This window comes from Phaseolus vulgaris, chromosome 7, assembly GCF_051622355.1.
Source record: "Phaseolus vulgaris cultivar YP4 chromosome 7, ASM5162235v1, whole genome shotgun sequence".
NCBI classification, from domain to species: Eukaryota; Viridiplantae; Streptophyta; class Magnoliopsida; order Fabales; family Fabaceae; genus Phaseolus; species Phaseolus vulgaris.
The window spans coordinates 49,730,066-49,752,607 of NC_143504.1; the positions used below are offsets into that span (position 1 = coordinate 49,730,066).

Genomic DNA, 22,542 nt, shown 5'->3' on the forward strand with positions numbered 1-22,542 from the left:
TATAATCTTATTTTTTTGGTAAGCACAAGATTTTGAAATGGTATTCGTTCAAGATTTCAATATGCAGTCATAATGAAAATATCAAATGAAATTTATTTATTAAAAAATATATGTTATACGGTTTTGTCTAACATTAATAGCATTTTAATTAATTGCTCATTTACTCACATAAAATTTCTAGAAAGGTTACTATTGAAAAGAAATAATTTGAAACATTCCAACTCTTGAAACAGTTCACCCTTTGAAAATACATTAAATTGAATTTTTGGTTGCAACAAACAAATTAATTGTTTAAATTTCTAACATCACATTTATCACCACAAATTATTCCTCAATTAAGAATTACCCTTTTATAATCAATAACATATTACATTTGTATTTGAATCCTTTTTTTACCGTTTATTGTTACTTTCTCCCCTTCAAATTTGTATAATTTTTGTTATACTTAAACAATTTCGTTATATACGTGTACTATTTATTTTTATGAATTGTTTATACTAATTTTATATGGTTTAGTTTTTTTATTTAATTATATATGCAAATTTTGTATTCATTTTCTATTTACATTTAAATTTATTTTTATTTATATATATTCTTTTTTATATTTAGTTATATAAATTGTTTGTTTACTTCTTTATAATTAATATTCATATGATAATGAAATTCCTAAACATCTACATAGTCCAATTAATTAATTTAAGTATTTATTTATCTTTTATAAAAATGATTAATTAATATATAAATATGTTAGTTAAAATTAAAAAAATAATACTTAATAAATAATTAATAGTCCTGCATGCATTTTCCCTGCGGGTTAAAAAACTAGTACATACAGAGAAAAATACTTCTTCATAACAGTTAGATTTGTGTAATGTGAAAATGTTGATTTTTTTGTTTTGAGATTTTACATTATGATTGTAGTTACTTGATGCTTGAGATGAGATGAGATGATGGAATTTGTTAAGCAATTGTTTGGAACTTTTTAATCTAAGAAATTATATCACAACAGTTAACTTAATCGAAACATACATTTTCTAAAATGAGTTTATTTTATTGTTTTTCAAACTAGGTTTGTTTAACTTCATAGTCTGTCTTCTCTTATTCTTCAAACCTGAAAAATAACTTTTTTATAATATTAAGCGAAGTAAATAAATCAATGAAGGAATATTCTTACCATATTTTATAAAAGGATGTTGTAAAATAAATAAAAATGAAACAAATTAATTAACAACATCTTATTTATCTACTTAACATAATTTTAATATTTTTTAAAAAAAATGTTATATATATTAATTAAAAACATATTTAATCATATAGATTTTTTTAAGTCTGTAATTGAACAATTAATGTATTGAATCAGAAAAATTAAAATAATTATTATCTACATATTTATATATAATAAAAAAATATTTGTTGTATGTTTTTTTAATTAAAATATTGGCAAATCGTTCAGCCTGTCCCAAGTGGAATGAGAAACAAGTTAAAAACAGAAACGAACTAACCAAACCAATATTTGACTACGACCAAAACCTACTTTATCACTTTACATCTTTAACAAACCAATACTTGACGAAGACCAAAACCTAATTTAACACTTTACATCTTTATATGGGCCAATAGAATTTGGAGCCCACTCAAAGGCAGCACTTCAGAAAGAAAGCCCACTTACTCCGACAATAGCAATATCTATTTATTAATAGCCAAATGTTAAAAAAAATATTTATATATTTATCATTCTCCAAGTTATTATTAGGATATGAGTATGCGAGGTCTCTACATTCTCTTTGATCCCCTTTCATGGATCTCTTTCATTCTCTTTTCTTTTTTCTTTTGCTTTCTGTTTCTTGGATTCACGAGAAAGTGAATACTTTACGTACCAAGTATCATTCATATTCCACACAATTTTGATTTGAACTTAAAAGAGAAATATAATGTATTACAATTGTTTATTCCTTGGCATCTCATAAGTATTGGTATTATAATTTCGGGCTGAATTAAGGTGATTTTTTTTAGCTTTTTGATAATGTTGCAATCATGCAAAAAAATTGATTATAAATTTGGTGATCATCACACCTAGAAATATTATTTGATGAGTATATTATTTGAAAGAAGCATTTAAGAAGAAAGAGAGTTTTGAATATAAAGAAGGGTGCGGTCCCACCACATAAGGCTTGGGTTTTAGAGTTGAGAAGAAGGAATATTTTAGTTGAAGAAGTGTTGTTGGTGTGTGTGTTGGTAAGGCCCCAGATAAAGAGGAAAAGAAAAGATGTGTATAGTTGAACTAATTATTTAGGTAAGAAAGTAGCATGATAAACAGCAACTTATGGGTTTGAGCACAAAATATGTAGAATATTGTGAGAAGATATTTAGCCAGCAGAATTTGATAGATTCATATGATATGGCTCCATTTAAGTTGGGGAAATTAAAAGAACATGTGAGAGTCTGTGATGGCCTTGCAATTGGCCTACTCATCATCCATGGGGCTGTTTTGAAGCATTCTAGTACCCCTAAAATGTTGTACTAGGACAAAATTTAATGAACCCCCCAAAACAAAATACTACAAACAAATACAAACAAACCTAATTAAACACCAACTACTCACCATACTAATAATTTACATCACGCTGCAGCTCTCAGTGTTCTCGTCACTGAAAACATGTGTGATAGGATCCGCCATCGGGTGTGACGGCATTGGTGGCGGCGGAAAGTAGTTCATGGAGGCTTGCCTTCCATACAGCATATGCGGTGGGTACATGCTCATGTTTGCTTGCTGTTGCTGCTGTTGTTGGTGTTGCTGCTGCTGCTGTTGGTGTTGTTGGTTCATCATCATGGCCATCAATTGCTGTTGTTGCTGCTGTTGTTGGATGTTGTAAAGGTTTGGTTGTTGCATGTGCATCCCTTGCATCCCTTGGTAGTAGCCGCCATTCATCGCCGCCGCAGCTGCTGCCGCCGCCGGTAATCCTTGCACCGCCGGGATATTCATGTTCATGTTCCTCATATGCTCCATTTGACTCATCTGATTCATTGGGCCTCTCTGACCCATGGGGCCCACCTGATGGCTCATTGGACCCATGGGCCCCACATTGCCATTATTGCCACCGTGACCCTTGCCATTATTGTTTTTACCATTATTGCTACCCTTGCCATTTTTACCTTTGGGAGAGATATCAAAATCCTGGAAGTCAAACTCAAGTTTGTCTAATTTACCTCCTCCTGCTCCTCCGTTTTTCTTTCCTTTGTTGTTGTTGTTTCCACCTCTGTTGTCTTTATTCTTGTTTGTTGTTGTGTCGGCTGAACCTCCTCCCTTCTTGTTCTTTTTCCCAAGGCCTAGGAACCGAACCAGGAAGCCACCGCCATTTTTGGCTTTGGAGTTCTTTTTCTTGTTCTCACTGTTGTGAGTGTTATTTCCCCCACCGCCACCACCCTTTTGCTTTCCACCTTTGTTCTTTTGACCGTCATCTCCATTGCCTTTTTTTCCTCCATTTCCATTTTTACCCTCGTTGAAGTTTCCACCTTTGCCCTTCATTTGTATGGGTAGATCAATGACCTCACCCTTCTTCACACTCCCGTAATTCCCACCCCCTTTATGGCTGTTCATGCCAGACCCATTCATCATTCCGCCAGGCCCATGAGGCCCACGCCCGTTCCCCATCTGGCCCATCATCTTGTTGTGTTGCATTGGATGCCCCTGCCCCTGCCCCTGCCCCTGCCCCCGGCCATGTCCATACTCTTCCTCCTCCTCATCCTCTTCATCAAAATCATCATAATCATCTTCAAACTCGTCATAATCATCATCAAATTCACCAAAATCTTCATCACTCTCATCAAGTTCATCCTCTGATAAGTTGAAGTGGACAGATTTCTGATTCTTAGGGGGTACTTTTGAGCCTTCCTTGGTATTTTGGAAGTGTGCTAGTTGACCACCACCTCCACCTTTCTGAGGAGCACCACCCTTGTGATTCTGAGGCTTGTTGTCCTTGCCCCCTTTGGTGTTATCTATGTGCAAGTTCTTGAACTGAGGGTAGGTGGGGTAGTTTTGGTTGTACATCATGCCTCTCTGCCCGCCCCAAACTTCGGCATGCTTCCCTGACCTCTTCAGCTTTTTTATCAGCTTAGCTGGATCTATGTGCCCTGACACCATTACCTTCCCCCGCTCCGCATCTATGTTCACAGAATACACTCCTGCACAACAATAACTCACCATGCTTAACGACAAAACTAAATAACACTCTACAAAAGTAAACTGTCAAATCTGATATCTAATTATCTTTGCTTGCAAATACAGAAACCGTGCTACCGAAACCGTGCTACCCAATAAAGTAAAGTTCTAAGCTATGTACCAAGAAAAAAAAATGCAAACTGGGTAGCGTGCGTACCAAGAAAAAAAGAGTAAAGTTGGAAGCTTGAAATATATTATAGAATAATAAACACCAAAATAAGTGGGATAAATTAAGTGGCACAATAAAGTCGAGTAATGAAGCGAATTAGCATGACATGAAAATTTGAAAAAAGAAAAGGCAAAAGGGTGGGTGCTGGAGATGTACCATCAATTTTCTGGAGGATTTTCTTTACTTTCTGTTCACAGCCATCGCAGTGGATATTCACCTTGAGAAGGCAATTCTACAGGGGGGAATATAAACACAACACAGATCAGTTAGCATAAGTTGGGAACTGTACGCATTCAACAGAATAACAAAGAAAGGACGGAAACAGATTTGTCTTTTGAACTAGTTTAATTAAGCTATGAAAAGAAGAGTGAAAGTGGTAACAAGTGAGCACCTGAACTTTGAGCATGTCTTGTTTGCTCATCCTGGCTGGGTAGCTGGTGATTCACACACACAGCGCAGAGATGTGAGTGAAGAAGTAGAGAACAGACAGTGAGAGTAGTGTTATGAGAATTGTTTTTTAGAGAGAGGAAAGGGTGTTGTTGTTAGGCATTGGACACTTCTATATTTGTTCCTTTCCTCAAGTATCCGTACTGTTTAGGCTCACACACAAACACACACGTACAAGAACAGCAAAGTCACATTTTAGAGAGAAAGAGAGGAGATAAAAGAAGAGAGAAGGTGAATTTGGAACCAGGGTAGATAGCTCCTATGACTATGAGTTGGCTTTATGTTTTATGCTTTATAATATTATACATATATAAATAAGAAACTCGTGAACCTTTCAAACTGGTCTCCCTGACAGCTTAATACTGCCATTGCTCCACCTAAATAATTAGGACCAAACTATCTTTTTAATATCTCTTGTTGACTTACTTTGACCCCCTCTTTTAACCTATTCGGCCCGTTAACTTCTGGGCCGGCCCTGTTCATTTGGGCCTGTGAACATGCATATTTTAAATAACTAGTCAAAACTTATGCAGCATGTGAGCTTGCGTGAAAGTAGAGTACAACTCTCCCTATCAACTTCCTTAGCTGGCTTACTTAAAAAATTGTCAATGAAATACTTGAGAAGTTCAATTCTTCAAAGGGATAATTTGGGCTGCATATTACGTTACAATCCTCTGCACTACACTCTAGTCAAGTCACCTTATAATTTGTAATTGGAATCTATTTCTTGGTGTCGTGGGAAACTTGTTTACATGGGACATTGATTTTGGAATTTTAGTGAAGAATGGTTTGTTTGTGTTTGTGTAAAAGAATTAGTTTTTCTAACTTTATAGTGCTTATGGATTAATGTTCCGTTGTGAAACTGAGAAATAAGAAGATGGTTTTGGACTTTCACAAAGGAAGGAAGACAGCAAAGAGCAAAGAGGTGTCAGTGAAGGTAGAAATAGTGATTCGGAAATTTAAAGATGGGATTTGGGTTTGTGTGTAAAAGCAACCAACACAGGGACCTCTCAAAACCCATCCCAATGGTACTGACATATAATACAGCCAATCACTACACTCAAATAATGCATAATTTTTTAAAGTTGGAGAACACTGAACATTGATCTTCTGCGAGTTAGGACCCTGCTTTTGCAACCAAAATCATTGTTTGTCTTCATTAAAAGTCCAACCTGCTGCAAATTTGCTGTCCCCATGTCATCTTTTCTTTATTGTTATCCTTTCAAATTTTTAAAAAAATGCCTTAAAAGATTTCAGTAATCTACAAAAGAACCACCCCACCACCACCATGGGAAACACCTTCCCAAAAAATCCAAAGTTTATCAAAATACTTTTGTTTTTGTAGGCTGTGGGGTTGATTTAGTTTCAGATCATTTCCACCACTTTCCATTTATCTTTTCTTTTCTGTCTCCTTTCCTTTTTTATAGTTTGCTACTACTTGCTATTCAACTAGTGTGTATACTAAATGGATAAAAAAAATAGTGTATATGCTAATCAATCTTTGTTTTTGTAGTGCTGTACAATTATATTATATGAACTGTACTTGTTTTCTTTTCATGGTCTAATAGCTAATGGACAACTCCTTCCCGTTATTGAGTTGAACATCTTGTGTTATGAAAGGAATAGAAGATTCGTTTCTCACAAGCTTTCCACTTCAGATTTTTCTTATTCATCATTATTTGACCCTTTAATCAGGGGCGGTGCCACTGACAAGGACACACACAACACAACTGCCTGCTCTTTTTTGAGTTTACTCACATCTTAATTACATTACACATGATCCAACATAAAATAAAGCATCGTTTCTGCAATTTCAAAATTATTAAAATAACTTCTGGTTTGATATTTAAAGTCTCTAATTTATTCCAATAACTAAGCATGCAATGTTTGAGGTAAAGAATTTACCAATTTGTTCCATTATTGATTGTACATGCAGATAGGAATAGCTTGATAAATACCTGGCTGTCAACTTACTCATCACCCCCATTACTGAGATACCAGTCTTTGGTTTACAGATCCACTGACCCAATTGACATAAATATATACCTATTTGACAAGAGTGTTTGAAGCATATATTTTATCACAACATGTGCTATTTAATGTCTCATTTATTGGATTACACTCTTCTCGTGTCTAAATTTTAACAATTGATATTTTCATTCTTTTTTTACCTTATGGGGTTAGTTTAAAAATATTATAAAAGTGGGTAATTTTTATTTTGAGAAAGAGCAATCCAAGTTTAAGAGCTTTGCCTTTGAGCATAGAATTTTAATTGGAGAGGAAATACATATTCTTGGAATATTTAACTTACTGTAATGCTTTAAAACTTATGAAATGGTCTTTTTCAGGTTGACTTAAAATCCAAACTTTGCTGGTAGTGTTACCAAGAAATAACAAGCAAAATGGGCAGAAATGTGAAATCACAATGAGGAAAGGGATGGGGAAGTCCATCACATGGATGGAAAACTTAACTACTGTAAATAATCAGCTAGAATTTAGCATATAGATGTTTCATTCCAAACAAAAATAATTCATGGGATTCAAATTTCTGTCTAAAGCAGCCAATTTATATTAATCCTTTCTGTCTGGAAAGTGACCCAATTAAACTTAATGCCCATTTTGAATTGATGTTTCACCTCCTCCATTGTTATACAACAACACATGTATCTGCCAAATTATGAAACCATGGAATCTAACATATCAAACTCCTGAAAATTATTGAAGATATGTTATAAAATCAGCAAGACGTCGCAATCCAATAATTTATTTAACAGTAAAAGTCATTTGATATTATGAATATTATTTTGAAATGTTTTATTTTTCTTTATTCAACTATTATTATTACGGCATGAGGGTATTGAGTCCCTCGTCATAGTAAACAAGGAAATCAATAATTAAAAAGTGACACTTGCTTAAAGGAAAAAGGGAAAATCTTAGTGGGATGGTTTCTCTTAAAATCTTATGTGTGAATTCAATGGTAGATATTTGTTTGGTTGGTTACCTGGTGATGGTCACATACAGAATTGATATAACATAACTTTGGAAAGTGGAATAAAGAAAAAAACTGACTTCTAATCCCAAGATTGTAGTCAAATAACTCACGCAAAATGTATAAAGTTGTTCAATTGCTAGATTGTATCACTACATGGCAAAAGTACTATTTATATTGCCAAACTTTTGAAAGATAAAGATTACTATTGTGCAATTAACCCTCTTGACCCAACTTGAGCACTTCTACAGCAGATTAAGACGTGCTTGATCATGTTCACACAGGATTTGATTAGGGGTTGTTTAACTTTTCATATTTTTTTATTTTGTGATGATTTTGTATTAGAGTGTGAGATTGACATAACAAAAGACATCCTACACCACTTACGGGGGTTAATTTAATCCTAAAGAAGGATAGTGATGGGTGTTGGGTGGTGGCAATGAGAACTGAAGTGAGGTCCTTATCAGAAGAAAATAGGCTACCTTTCATGGAGGGACATGTGCCCCAGGGAGGCAGGGACTAGTTTATGAACTTGACAGATAAATTAAGAGCTCGGGACCCCAAACAGAAGGCCCAGGTTGGTACAGTGGAGTTGTTGGGTAATCACTTCAGAGTCATAAGTGCTTTTATGAGATTGGAGGAATCAAAACCAAAACCTAACCTCAATTCAATTTCTTATTCATTTTCCAAAAACAATTATGTTCAAAAACATGTTTTATTGTGAAATGCTAAATTTCTAACAGACTGAGAAAAACACTTTAAAACATAACAAAAAATGCTAAACTGAAATCTTGTTTTTCATATGGTGAAATATTAAATTTCTACTAGATTCAACACTGTTTGGTTTGAAACTGAACTGAATTATTGGTTCTGTAAACGGGTAAGGTGGTGTTGACACTGACACCATGTGTGGCTGTGGGAGTGGAACCCAGATGCTACACATCCTAACCTAATAAAGGATCAATCGGAGTAGCATGGTTCCTTGGAGACCCGTACCCGACCCATAAGACAGTACGCATGCTGAAGCTGAACTCATGACATTCTAGTTTGCTAATTATGACAGTTGACCATGATGTCAGGTTTCAGTGAAATTTCAAGTCAGAAAGTTTGATCCTGCAATGCAGTAATACAAAGACCAAAGACAAATTATACTATTACTAATTTATTATAGTGTACATACAGTAGTATCAATTATATAAAAGCAGAGTTAATTAATACATTGAAATTGATGGAAGAGGAAGCAGCAATCCCCAGAAGGTGAAAATCCTTGAGGAGAAAGAAAGGATAGAATAGGATGGTTAGTGTCTGTTGTGGTTGGCTTTGCTTTAAGACAGGAATTAAGAGTTTCAGACATTGAGATTTGAGAGCACAGAGTGGAGTGTGCTTTATTTGACCTCAATATTCGAAACTCTGAGAGGGTTGGATCCAAATTCAACTTTAATGTAGATAATAATACTAAGATGCCAAAGATACTGTGGTTTTACGCTTGCTTGTCGCGGTTGATATTCTATATTCCCACTTTTGTTCTGCCTTTTTATTCTCTTGGGACCGTGTGCAGGGGACACTTACTACAGAGTTTACTTCATCTGTGATATACTTCCAAGCAACCAACACACACACAAACACAAGGAAAGAAGAGAAAAAGAAAATACATGACATTAATGCTATGCTCCCTCACAGACCATTTTGACTGATGTGTTCTTTACCTCACTTTCTCGAACAACGATGCAATGTAACATAACATGATTGACAGCTTTGAAATTATCCTTCTCTGCCTCTGCTAAGTAACTCACCTCCTACTTCAATCTCCCTCATTCTTCTCTCACTGTACCATACAATTTTTCTTTAAACAAGATAAAAGTGGACAGATACATCACCATAAATGCCCCCACTTTCTAATAAAGGTAAAATTGAACTTGTCCGATATTATTCACCATTGTGCAAAGTTCACAATAAATCTCAGACTCCACTCTCTTTGAGCACATTGAAAAGATTGTTATAAACCACAATAGTTCAAGTTACTTCAGAAAAAATTATCAATATCTAGTACTATAGTTTACATGCTATGTATGTGTAATTCCTTTCAGCAAATTGAACCCATATTCAAGATATTCACCTTATTCACTGGAGTAAACAAGTATGCACAAAAACATTTTTATTTTGTATTAAAGATAGACTGGGATAAACAACAAATGAGCAAGAAAAAAATATTGATATTTATATATATTCTTATTTATTGTATCTTGATATTCTGTTAGAAGTCAGACTAGAAGATGTGGTGACAAATGGATGGAACAGTGCAAACCTGTGCCAAAGAGATAATAATCTCATTCCCAATTTGGCAACTTTGACCAAAGAAACTTATCAAAGATCATAACTTACCAGGCTAACAGTTATGCATTCATTTCACTTGCTTCAGTTGAAGCAAATATCAATACCAGTGTATATTACTTATCACTAGTGTTAATTGTCTTCTCATAAGCTGCAAGAAATTCTAATATACAGGAATTGAAATGATTAGTTCTTTTTAATTATATCTGAACTAGTATTGTTATGTATGTTCTATTATATTGTGATTTTCATTGTTTACTTTCTTACTACAAGCTCCTCTGTGATACATCATGCCAAAAAGTAAATTGGTTCTGATTATATTAAAGTATTGGAAGAGAAAAATATATTTTTAATCAATATTTTCAGTCAAATGTAAAAATATATAAATTTAATTATTTTACTAAAAGAGAGACTAAATAGATATTTTACTATATCATTGTAATTTGCTGTGAATGGTGTTTCAGTCTCTTGTCTCAACCATTATTTACATTCTGATAGGGGACAAATAAGGTTCACATTTCAAGAACATTACAAAAATATAGTTGTACAAATCACATGTAAATGAGAAAGCATAATAGAGTAGCTCCTAGGGATTAATTCATGACATCAACTTTGATGCAAAAGTCTTAAGCCAAGATAAGAAACACACCTTTCTCAGATTTTACCTACAAGGTAGTTCCACACACAACAGACAGGTCTTCAATTAATTGTAATAATCAGAAATCAAGGGTAGAATATACAATAATTTTAGTCCTTACCCTCAACTCAACTAACATGTATAGGGACTTACCATTGCAGGCTCAACATCAACACAGTCCACATCAAATGCTAACAATGCCAACTTTAAAGATGATTCAACTGCATCTATATCATTCAGGGATTAGTAAAAAAGTTAAAAAAGAATGACTCAAAAACACAGAATCAGCATCTTCTTCACACATTCACCACCAACTCCACCTTACCAATACAATTGTCATCTGAAAAGATAGACACAATGTTACTACTATAGACTGATTGGATTCTCAGCTATTGAGAGGGGATGAGAATGTTGGCTATGGATAGAGGGGTGAAGAAATGAAACATGTTGAGTATATATTGACTAATACTGAAATATTACAAAGATATAAAATAATCTCTTATCAACAACCAAATTGATTCTTTGTCAAAGGGATTGGAAACAAGAAATAAACAAAAAGAGTGGTGTCTGTAATGATTAACAAGACAAAACATAAAACCATTAGAAAACAAAGAAGTAAAAAGAGAAAAGAGAAAGATAAAGGAAAAAGAACACCATATTGTTCTCTGATCTACATACAAACTCTCTACATCCACTATTAAAAATTTCATAACACTTGGTATACTATTATTCAAAATACAAAATTTACTTTACTAGATTGATGCCAAGTCCAAGTCAAATGGTTAGTATAATGATATTATCCTCTTAACGTCATTGTAACCGCACACAATTTTAGCTGCTAGTTACTAAGATTATGTTAAATTTGTCCGAACCTGATCACGACTCCTTATTTCAACCATGCCCAAATTGTAATTCTAGATTTGTTAAAATCTATCTTGATTAGTTAGAGTTTAAAATTTAGGGTAGTTTTTTTAGTGTGATTAGAAAGTATTTAGAAATTTCAAATTTAACCAAACTAAATACACCAATAAACGACACAAGCCTTGATGATTCACTGGAGGACTTGTTCTTGCTTTTGTGGGAATAGAGAATTCCAAGAAAAAAAAATGTACCCACCTTCTCATTATTCAAATGGATCTTGGGTCATGTGCTCCCACCAAGGGAGTTTCAAGAACACACTTCTGTCTCATTAGTGTTATTTTCCACTAGTTCTTTTAGATGTATAGAATCTAGTTAAACCATTTATGTCACATTGGGAACAATAAGTTTGTGGTCTATAATGGTTGCTTTAATATATGTTTTAAAGAGAAAAGAGAAAATATAACAAAATTTTGGAAGAGCTTCCAGTTGTGGCTCATTTAACACTGCTTTCAGACAGTACATTGTTGCATCTATTATTATAATTTATAGTTATTGTTTATACTAAAGTAAAGGACTCACTATAAATTTTAAAAACCAATTTGTCTTTATAGAGTTGGTAAAATATTTGGTCAGGCCTAAAAACTCGTGCTGAGATCAATTCGGTGAGCAAATATTTTGGATAATGAATCTTTGGAGCGTCTGCTGGTTGGGAGGTCTTGGTTCCCGCAACTCATCTTTTCCTCCTCTACCCCTACACTTCATAAAATATCAAAATTATCTTTTTTATTTTTTAAAAAAATTCTCATTAAATAATCTAAAGTTAATAGTTAACATTTTTTATTTTTTTGAATTGTAATATCTAGAATACGTGTAATCTTTGAATTATACAATATAAAATAAAACAGATTGAATAATCTAAAACACTATTTTTGAATAAAAAATAATATAATTAGTACTTTTGAATTTAAATATAATCCGAATTTAAATATACATCTCAGTGTAATCCAAAGTGTATTTGAAAAATATAATATGTTCTAAATTATTCAATTTGAAGCAATACAAAAAAGAAATATGTTTTACCAAACTCTAGAGCCGGTACAAGCAACACAGTGTGAATGTGAATATGATCTCAAGCAAATAGGTGCAGAAGTACTCTCCAACACTGGATTTTTTTCTATTAAGGGTAAAACGGTACTTTTACCACCCCATGGGAGTATTGGATGAAACCATGGAGTACAGAAAGAATTTGCCGTCTTGTGCCATAGGCCCGTGACTGCAGCCCATGGACTTTTTTTGAGTAAATGTTGTACATAATATAGTAAGGCAATTGCTTCCTGCACCATATACACCCAATCACAAGGAAAAAACCAAAAATACCCTTAAAAAAAGGGATACATATAAAATTACATTCCAAACCTCCTTTTCCGGAACACAATAATTTCTTTCAGATAAATTTTTTCATAATGTATTATTTTCAGTTCCAGATCTTTTTATTCAGAATGGGATTTTGATTTTTTTTTCTCTGAATTTTTATATCCAAAACACAAAAATCTCTTCCAGATTTTTATTTTTTTTTCAGAATGCATTATTTTCAATTCCATATTTTCATTTCCAAAATAAAGAGCATTTTCAAAAATTTTGAAATTATGTTGGGTGGATGTTCAAAAGTGTTGGATGAAGGGAGTATAGTAAATATTGTTGTAGCTCTCTTGCAACCTTTTAAGAGTAAAGTATTGAATTAGAATTTTATGGTTGAATTTATTAATGATGTCAGATTCTTTAACAGTAACTAGTAGATACTTTATTTTTATAAAATGGTAGCTAAAAAACTTACTCTTTATATCAGATAAGGTTTTGCATGTTAAATTTATGTGGTCTTTTTCTTTCTTTATACTTGTGTGTATTGAGAAAATTGGTGATAAAACTTGTCTAGTTTGAAACATTATTCTAAAGTATAGAATTAAAAACGTTGTTATTTTACTTGTAACCTAATAACTAACATCCTTATTATTAACTAATTAGGAGAATAGGTTGATTGGCCTATTTGGTGTCCATATTTTAGGGTTGTGTTTTGGTGGCATTGTAGACCATCTTTGCTGAGATTCTGTTGGCAACTTGTGATCAATTATGAGCATGTCTGCACTTTGCATCTTGTCTCTTTTGCATGCATCTCACTTATAAAACAGTAATCTATTTTCAACCTTGTCTCTCGCTATGTACCCTCCAATTCACAACTGTTAGCTGTCACGACAATCATATTTCATGTCCTTTTCCTTTACAACAAAACTTCCTCACAAAATCTTTGGCTCAATGTAGCAGAGTGCATGTGTTTAGAGAGCAAGGTATAAGTGACTGCCAAAGAACATTATCACAAGCTGCCAACAACGTCTAGCAGGTGATGAACTTAGTAACATTTTACTACAAATATCTCAAACTGAGAAGTGGCAACACATTAATTCTTCATAGTTTATGGTTGGTTATGATGATTAAAAGAGGGGATAATTACTCTTGATTTTCTTACAAAATCATGGTAAACATCACAATCAAATTTTAACATTTCAACTAGATTCACATTTTAAAGCTCCTTCAAGAAGTTCTTACAAGACCTAACTAACATTCACAAGACTCTAATGAGGGTATTCCATATGCATTGAGACCTCTTTGTTTTTTTTAATGTCTTCTTTTATTGAGTCAAAATGTCTGTTTCCTTCATTAGAGGTGAATGTGTTTGCAAAAATACTTCAAATTTTAAATATAAATAAGTCACAAGTGCTTAATAAATTAATAGTGCATAAACTTTGATAGTGTCCTAATGTAATTTCTATACTTAATTAGCCTATAATAATTAAGTAAGCCTATATATTTACTCAGTAGAAGAATGTAGTTGAAATATACCTCATTGTTTCTACTGAGTGAGACATTAATTACAGGATAAATTAATTGATTCATTGAATAATTGAATATTTGAGACACTATATTTAGGTTAAACCTTTAAATTAATTGTACATATAAACGAAGGTTTAATGAAGAATTATCAAACTTTACCTATTGAATTTAGAGAAACAAAACACTTGTATTGTATTTACCCTTAAACTCTGAATTAAAGTATAGCAGATCAGGTAGAAATATAAATTATCTTCTTTTCTAAGTGTGATGCTATTCAAGCATTCCTAGATTTTCCAAATGAATATAGAAAATTGTGGAAATACTTTATAATAAATTACCTAGAAGAGTTAAATCCATTTCACTGTAAATATTTTTTTTTCTTCTTGAGGACATCATCATGACTCTTCAAACAATGGGGTATCCAGATCAATACAAAATATTCACGTAAATCATATTTATTAAATTTGAATTTTTCACTATTTTACTTTTAATTTATTTCAAATTAGTTAATTTCTAATGTCGAATAGTTTACATTTTAACTTAGTTATTTAATAATTATATTTATTTTATATACTTCTCCTGTTTATGTTCTGCGTGTAATTTTAAAGTGAAACTTTAACTTTCTCTGAACTTTAGGTCATACTCTCATCAGATAAGAACGTTCAGCTTATCTGGCCCACACAACAATTCAAATTTGAAGAACACAAATAAAATGATTTTACTTTATGCACCCCGATTTTTTAAACTGCACCCCCATATTTTAACCTACACTCCATAATTTTTAAAATTACTATTTTACAATTTTCTAAATTAACTTCTAGATTATCATTATAGAATTTTTTTCTGAAATACACTTTCGGAATTTATGAAATATATTTCAAGACAAGCTTAACACAACAAAATAAGATTTAAAAAAAAGATTTTTGGAATAAGATTTTCAAAATACATGAAATAAGTTTTCTAGAATAGGATTCGAGAACAAACTTCTGAACATATATAATATCTTCTATAATGTGTTTTCTAGAATGAGTTTTCCTAAACAAGTTTTTTAAACACATTTCATGTGTTGGAGAAAGAGCTTTATTGAACAAGATTTTTTTTACTCTTCTGACTGCATCGTTCTCTTCCTCTAGTTATTCTTCTATCACGATGATTATGGTGCAGTAGCAGCAACAACAATGGTGGGTTTCAATAAGAGAGAAGCAGATGGAGAGCAATTGTCATTTTATGCAGGTTCAAAAATGGGGAGATACAGGAAGTAATAGACCAAATAAAAACAAGGCACCCAATTGGTTTCTCAATTGGACTAGAGATTATGGAACCATTTATCTGGTTTCTATAAACAGGAAAATTCATCCTACACCTCTATGGGATGGTGAAATTTTCATTTTATCTTTAATAAATAAACCTTACAACACACATTCTTCGTCTTCTTCGTCTTTTCAGCCACAACCCTTACATTCTTCGTCTTCTTCGTCTTTTCAGCCACAACCCTTAGCTCCCTCCCGTAACTTTCTCAACCTCTCTTCATCACTATAACCAAACCTTCTTGTAAAATCAACACAAAAATGTTCAACCATTTTGAACAACAAGCCATTGAACATCATAATTATTCGGTGTGGGATGAAGAGAGAAACATAGAATAGAAAATGCAAGAGAAGAAATGTATTATTTTAAGAAAAAATATTTGAAAATCCAAAGGATAAGAACAAAATATATACATACAAAAATCGTCTAGGGAAGTTTATAAGGAGACCGTCCAACATGTTTGTAAGAAGACCATTCAATGAGTATGTAAGGAACCATTTTGGTATATTATGTGACTCATCATTCTTTACACACAACAACTCTTTGAGTAAATCTTTTAAAGATGTTAAAGAATTTTGTTAACCCTAGTGAAATTGACTAGGCTGTGTAGTTAAGAGTTAAGAATCAACTTGCTTTAGAAAACAAGGTTATTTTCTTTGTATAGTTAAGAGAGAAAACATGTATTCAAATATTCTTTGTAAACTTTCTTCCTTGATCCGATGAGGATATTGTTTGGATTCCCTTTATGTATCTGCGTGCTTCTCTGTACCTAAATTATTTCATCTCCTTATTCCTCCATTGCTTAATTGCACTAAACGCTCGTTAGTTTGGTGTTAGAAACTCACCTATTTTTCTGTTAGACGATTCTCAATCTTTAGACTCCAATTTCCATTATACCATATGTTTTACTTCAATAAAAATACACAAATCCTTTACAACAATAACCTTATAAACATTTTCCAAATACTTATACTAAAAGTACTCGTACAACACTACCCTATCCAGAATACCAATTTTATATTTTGGATTGTAAAATCTGAAATACAAATTTACAGTATAATTCAAAATATAAAGTTTTTATTTCAAATTATGCATTTTAAAATAAAAATTTTATATAAAATCATAAATGTTAACTTCTAGATTATGTTATCCAATAAATCTCCAAATTCAATATTCTGAAATTAAAAAAAAAAATCAATAAAAAATGATAATTTTTTATATTTTCTAACGGATGGAGTATTGAAGGAAGTGCATGAAGAATTTTCCCTATTCACATTCTCCACAAAGTACACTTGCCAACCTGGCTTTACTATTAAATTCAAGTTCACAACAACTACTTATTCTAAAATATATACACTTTAGAGCATTTCAGAGTTTACTTCGCTTTAAAATTAAGAGACTCTACACAGTACATTTTTTTATCAACCTCATTAGTTCACTTTTTATTTATCTTCATCCCTCAGATATTATTACTTTTTAGACGCGATCAAATAAAAGAAATAAATCAATTAAATAATAAAAAAATTAAGAGTTATGTATCTCAAGAAACATAATTGCAACCTTATAAAAACATTAAGAAAAAATGACATATTTATATTATGTATTTTAACTTGAAGGATCTCTTAGATTTTTATGTTAGTTGTTAGAATACTGTAAATTAAAATCATTAGGTCAGCTACTATTTACGGCTATATTTTAAAATCCCTTTACCTATTCAAGATTAAAGTTTTTCTTTATCCATCTAATTTAGAAAAAATAAATCACCAATACTATGCAGGTGAGAATATGAACCTATTTAAATTAACTCACTTAGAAAGATTTTTAGAGAAAATTAAAAATGAGAAAGAAAAAAATAGATTCTCCATAAATTAAAGGAGAAAGTTTTGTTAACACTCCACACAGTAAATAACACTATTCAACAACCTTTTATAATAATATTATAATATTTTTAATTAAAAATTAAAATGAAAATATTATTTTATTTGTATGTTAATAGTGTGTTTTTACTGTAAGGGTAGATAATTGTAATGTTGTGGTAAGAGGAAAGGTGTTGATTAGTTATATAATGTAAAGTGGTAGGTGAAGAATACCCAATTGGATAATTGGGTTTGTAGCAAATGTTATTTGGTGAGATTCTAGAGAATGTTTCACCACTTCACTTTTTCCACCACACAAACACGTCATTGCCAATCTTCCGTAGCACTCAGCGATGTGGGACTTGATAAGTAATTACCACTCTTCTGCCTAAGCATTGCAGACAAACACTCACACACTCATAACACTAATTATGATGCATGATGGAACTGGTTGTTATTGAATTCAGGTATTGGACTGTTGTTATTGGCAGTGAGTGGTGAGAATGGGAAAGTCACCTAACAAACTCATCCTTGCTCCACTCTTAACAGTGGTGGAACTGGTTGACCGGTGACCACTCTCTGCAGCAATAGCAGATATAATATGAGTCATTAGCCAGCCCAAAGCATAATTATCTTGTTTGTTTTCTATTTCCAAAGAAGAGTGAGAAAAAGATGCGCTACAAATACATTATGGTTTTAGTAAAACAGAATGGGTATGATCTATAATTGGGGAATTATTAGAGAGCGTGAGTGAAAGATTGTGCAAAAGCTTCCAAGATTTTCTTATACAAAGAAAAAGACAATTCTTTAGAAAGTAACAATAGAAGAGACGAAGGAAGTACACCAAAACCACTTAATTAAATATTCACGAGAGGCTGGCTTCCCCTCCTAGGAAAGTAGCCTTACAACTAGCAAAATACTATAAACAAAATCCATTTCTGCATTCCCCACTCTCCCACATCTTCTTTCACTTCCTTCTTTCTCACCCCAAACACACAACCCTTTTACTTTTTTCTCTCTTTTTTCTCCCTGTTCTCAGTCATGGAAGTTAATACTACTACTACTACAACCACTCTACCTGCAGGGCCACCAACTAAGTACCATTCTTTCACTCATCACCGCTTACATTCAGAAAGACATAGCCATAGCCACGGCCATTTCCCCTCCAAAACCATTCTCATAATCATCTCATTGGTTACCTTAGTCACGCTCCTATTTGTCATTTTTTTGGTCCTATTCTTGATGCGTCGCCAAAAATCTTCCACCAAGAATGGAACTTGCAAAGAAGACAGCAGAGAGCTTCATGACACAAGCAGCAGGCTCATTACTTCATCCACGTTGAATTCTAGTCCAGGTAACTAACTAGTTGCCCATCACATGCTATCAATGAATTGCAAACAGTATCTCAACTACTAATCAGTGAAGCAAATACCATAACTATATGCAAACTTAGAAGGATTAACTTGCTAGGACTTACAACTGTGTAACTTTCCAGGCTGCAGATGATCATATAAATTTGTCTCTAGTGTGTCATTAATTGTTCTTAACATTAATTCAAATAGTCTTTGAGATTCAGAAGCTAATCCATAAATGCTTGGAGACATTTATTGTAGAAATGAAGAGTGGTTGTCTTCACGGGGGAAATTTGAGCAGGACCCCAGCAGCTGCATTTCGAGGAGTCCAAGTGTTCACATATAGGGAATTAGAAAATGCTACAGGTGGATTCAGTGAAAGAAATGTGATTGGTAGTATTGGAGGGCTTGGTTTGATGTTTAGAGGAGTTCTAAGTGATGGCACTTTGGCAGCAATTAAGTCGCTTCGCAGTGAGGGTAAGCAAGGGGAGCGTGCCTTCAGAATAGAGGTGAGTCAGTGTGCTTCATTTAATGATTTCATATATCCTCTTCTTTTCAGCACGCAGACATTTAATTATTTCTTGTTGTTACTTGCACTGTCTCCTTTCCTTGTATTAGATCCAGTTTGTTCAGAGACTTTGTTTTTGTCTTTTGTTAAGCCAAACTTACAAAATTTATAAGTCATGTTTACATTAATGTCAAAGGAATTTTACAAACTATCACGTGACAACCTTAATATCCTACTGTAGCATGTTATTTATGCCCTCTTCATGCCTTGACACTTGACTCTAGCAATTAGGGATATAAATTATTCTTAGATTTTCTATATCTAATATCTTCAATTTTTAACTTTTCTGCATCTGCTAACCTAGAAGATTCTGTAAACTGTGAAAACATGTCAAAGATAAAAACAATCATTCATGAAACTAAAATAAGATATTAAGGTTTAAGTCATTTGAATTATGCACCACTAATGAATCAAAATATTAATAAAACTTGTTCATAGGTCATTAAAATACAGGCAGTAAGACATTTTCTGCCACCGATTATCATTCTTTTAAAAAAAAATCTGGCGTTTTGCAACCACATTTGGGACCATGAAAATGGGAATGAACATCCCTTTACCTTTGAATCACTCCATCCACTTGCCAACTCATATTGTGAGCTTTATTCAAATCCAGCACATGGGTATGAAGACTAAATGACATTTATTGCAGGTCGATCTCCTTAGTCGCTTGCACTCTCCATATTTGGTGGAGTTACTTGGCTATTGCGCTGACCAACACCACAGGTTATTGATTTTCGAATACATGCCCAATGGTACACTTCACCACCATCTTCACTCCCCCAACGATCAAACTCAACCGTTGGATTGGTGGGCCCGGATGAGGATAGCCCTTGATTGTGCCAGGGCACTGGAATTCCTTCATGAACATGCAGTCTCTCCTGTGATCCACAGAGACTTCAAGAGTAACAACGTTCTACTGGATCAAAATTTCCGTGCCAAGGTGTCTGATTTTGGATTGGCTAAGATGGGATCAGAGAAGAGGAACGGTCAGGTTTCCACCCGTGTGTTGGGGACCACTGGATATTTGGCACCAGAGTGAGTATTACGAGTGCCCTAATTCATCTGTCATTTGGAAGTGCCTTGCCTTATCTTCATTCTCCACCCAATCCCAGTACATAACTTACAACGTTTAAAAAAAAGAACCATGCACATGGTCACAGCCAAGTCCTTATCAAGCAGGCTGTGATTTTCAATTTTATGATACATCACATATATAAACTCCATACTGCACACCATTCATCATATATTTACAGCTTCTTTCATAACTTATTGCATAAATTTAATTTGTCCCTTGAATTTGGGCATGTGTAGGTACGCCACGGGTAAGCTTACCACAAAGTCAGATGTTTACAGCTATGGTGTGGTTCTTCTCGAACTCCTCACGGGACGTGTACCTGTTGATATCAAGCGGGCCCCGGGAGAACACGTCCTTGTCTCTTGGGTTAGTGAATACCACCCTGCAATTTTGAATAGAACAAAATTGATAATGTAACTTTTATTTAAAGAAAATCAGAGGAGAAAAAAAAATTGAGAATTAAGTTTCTAGTTAATTTTGTTGCATATGATATTATGTATTCCGCAGGCTCTTCCAAGGTTGACAAACAGAGAAAAGGTGATTGAAATGGTTGACCCAGCTCTACGCGGACAGTACTCGAAGAAGGATTTAATTCAGGTCAACTTTAGTTTCCTTTAGTCATAGTTATTCTCTCATTCTAATCACTGTCACTTAATGTCGTGGACTTGCCATATTTTTCCTTTCAAGTAACATTTGCTTTCTGCTTCTATGGGATTTTGCAGATAGCTGCCATTGCAGCAATGTGCATACAGCCAGAAGCTGATTACAGGCCGCTCATGACAGATGTTGTACAATCACTGATACCGCTTGTTAGGAACCCATCCTCCCTTAGCTCTATCTCCCTACGATTTCAGAAACAAACGCCAAGTCCAAGTCATTAGATGTGCATTATGTTTCTTCGACATTCTGTCTGATCTGAGAAGAGCAGAAGCAGTCTAGAAATAAAGTAGTATTCGTCTTAGACTAAAATAGTCTGGACAAATATTAGGCCCCAAGACACGTGCAATATCACACTTAATGGGGGCACCATCGAATTGGCAAAGACCAATGGAATTCCCTCATCCCTACTGTCTTCAATAGCGGAGAAGAGAGGAGGGAAGAAAATGTAAACAGAAAGACTATAAGGGCTCATGGAACTTTTAGTTCTAGATTTTGCTCTTATCATTTTAATATCTGTATTTTTTTAGAATGCCTTTGTCATGAGAAATTTGCAAAGATACAAGGTAGAGAATAAGAGGAATATGAACTTTCTAATAATTATGTCGCTAATATGAACAGAACATTTCTTCTGCCATATGATGAAACTTAATATTCAAGAGTTTCGTTTCCTGTAAATTCTTAAATCCCGTAACTCACCGCGTGAAAACAAACTTACTGACATACCTCAAATCTGACTGAATCACTTTTGACCAACGAGCTTAAATATAGAGCTCCCCCCCCCACCCGCCTCTTAGAGAATAACAAGGAGATCGATGGAATCTTCTTTCTATCTGGCAATTGGAAAGAGCTGAATGTTAGCATAAGGTGCAATAGGAGACAAACTCTATTATTAAAAGCTGATTCCCTTTTACTATAAGGAGAAAACCACCATGCAGACGTGACAGATATAATGGGATAATGCTGACCTGTTTTGACTTGCATGACTGGTGTCTGGCTGAAAGCAAGGATTCCCAACAAAGCATGTAGCACAAGACGAAACCCCGCTTGTCATATCTCAATGGACATTTCATGATTAAAAAGATCACTAAAATGATTGCAACAGGCAACAGCCCATCAGAATGGAGAAATATTAATGTTACCCATCCGAACAACCAGGGATGAACCAAAAACTCTGGATGATGGCA

The 22,542-nt window shown here is 33.6% G+C and overlaps 2 protein-coding genes and 2 long non-coding RNA genes across 5 annotated transcripts; 1 reads left to right on the top strand and 3 right to left on the bottom strand.

Moving 5' to 3' along the window:
• Positions 1 to 2,365: 2,365 nt before the first annotated feature.
• LOC137829842 (Heavy metal transport/detoxification superfamily protein) lies at positions 2,366 to 5,209 on the bottom strand. Its single transcript, XM_068636802.2, has 3 exons — positions 4,780 to 5,209; positions 4,545 to 4,620; positions 2,366 to 4,182 (listed from the first exon to the last, which is right to left on the bottom strand). Exons 1-3 carry the CDS (start codon positions 4,807 to 4,809, stop codon positions 2,615 to 2,617), a joined length of 1,674 nt encoding a protein of 557 aa, XP_068492903.2. The 5' UTR covers positions 4,810 to 5,209; the 3' UTR covers positions 2,366 to 2,614.
• Positions 5,210 to 10,572: 5,363 nt separating this feature from the next.
• LOC137829843 (uncharacterized) lies at positions 10,573 to 11,337 on the bottom strand. 2 transcript variants are annotated; one of them, XR_016523141.1, is made up of 3 exons: positions 11,118 to 11,337; positions 10,946 to 11,019; positions 10,573 to 10,820 (listed from the first exon to the last, which is right to left on the bottom strand). It is a non-coding gene; the product is annotated as an uncharacterized LOC137829843 (long non-coding RNA). The 2 variants fall into 2 exon arrangements; XR_011084095.2 differs by having other exon boundaries at positions 10,573 to 11,019.
• A 7,077-nt stretch (positions 11,338 to 18,414) lies between these two features.
• Positions 18,415 to 21,887, top strand: LOC137829844 (Protein kinase superfamily protein). Its single transcript, XM_068636803.2, has 6 exons — positions 18,415 to 19,057; positions 19,317 to 19,564; positions 20,273 to 20,658; positions 20,935 to 21,064; positions 21,206 to 21,295; positions 21,421 to 21,887. Exons 1-6 carry the CDS (start codon positions 18,745 to 18,747, stop codon positions 21,577 to 21,579), a joined length of 1,326 nt encoding a protein of 441 aa, XP_068492904.1. The 5' UTR covers positions 18,415 to 18,744; the 3' UTR covers positions 21,580 to 21,887.
• On the bottom strand, positions 19,988 to 22,190 carry LOC150025973 (uncharacterized). The gene is made up of 2 exons (XR_016523140.1): positions 22,082 to 22,190; positions 19,988 to 21,080 (listed from the first exon to the last, which is right to left on the bottom strand). It is a non-coding gene; the product is annotated as an uncharacterized LOC150025973 (long non-coding RNA).
• Positions 22,191 to 22,542: the final 352 nt, after the last annotated feature.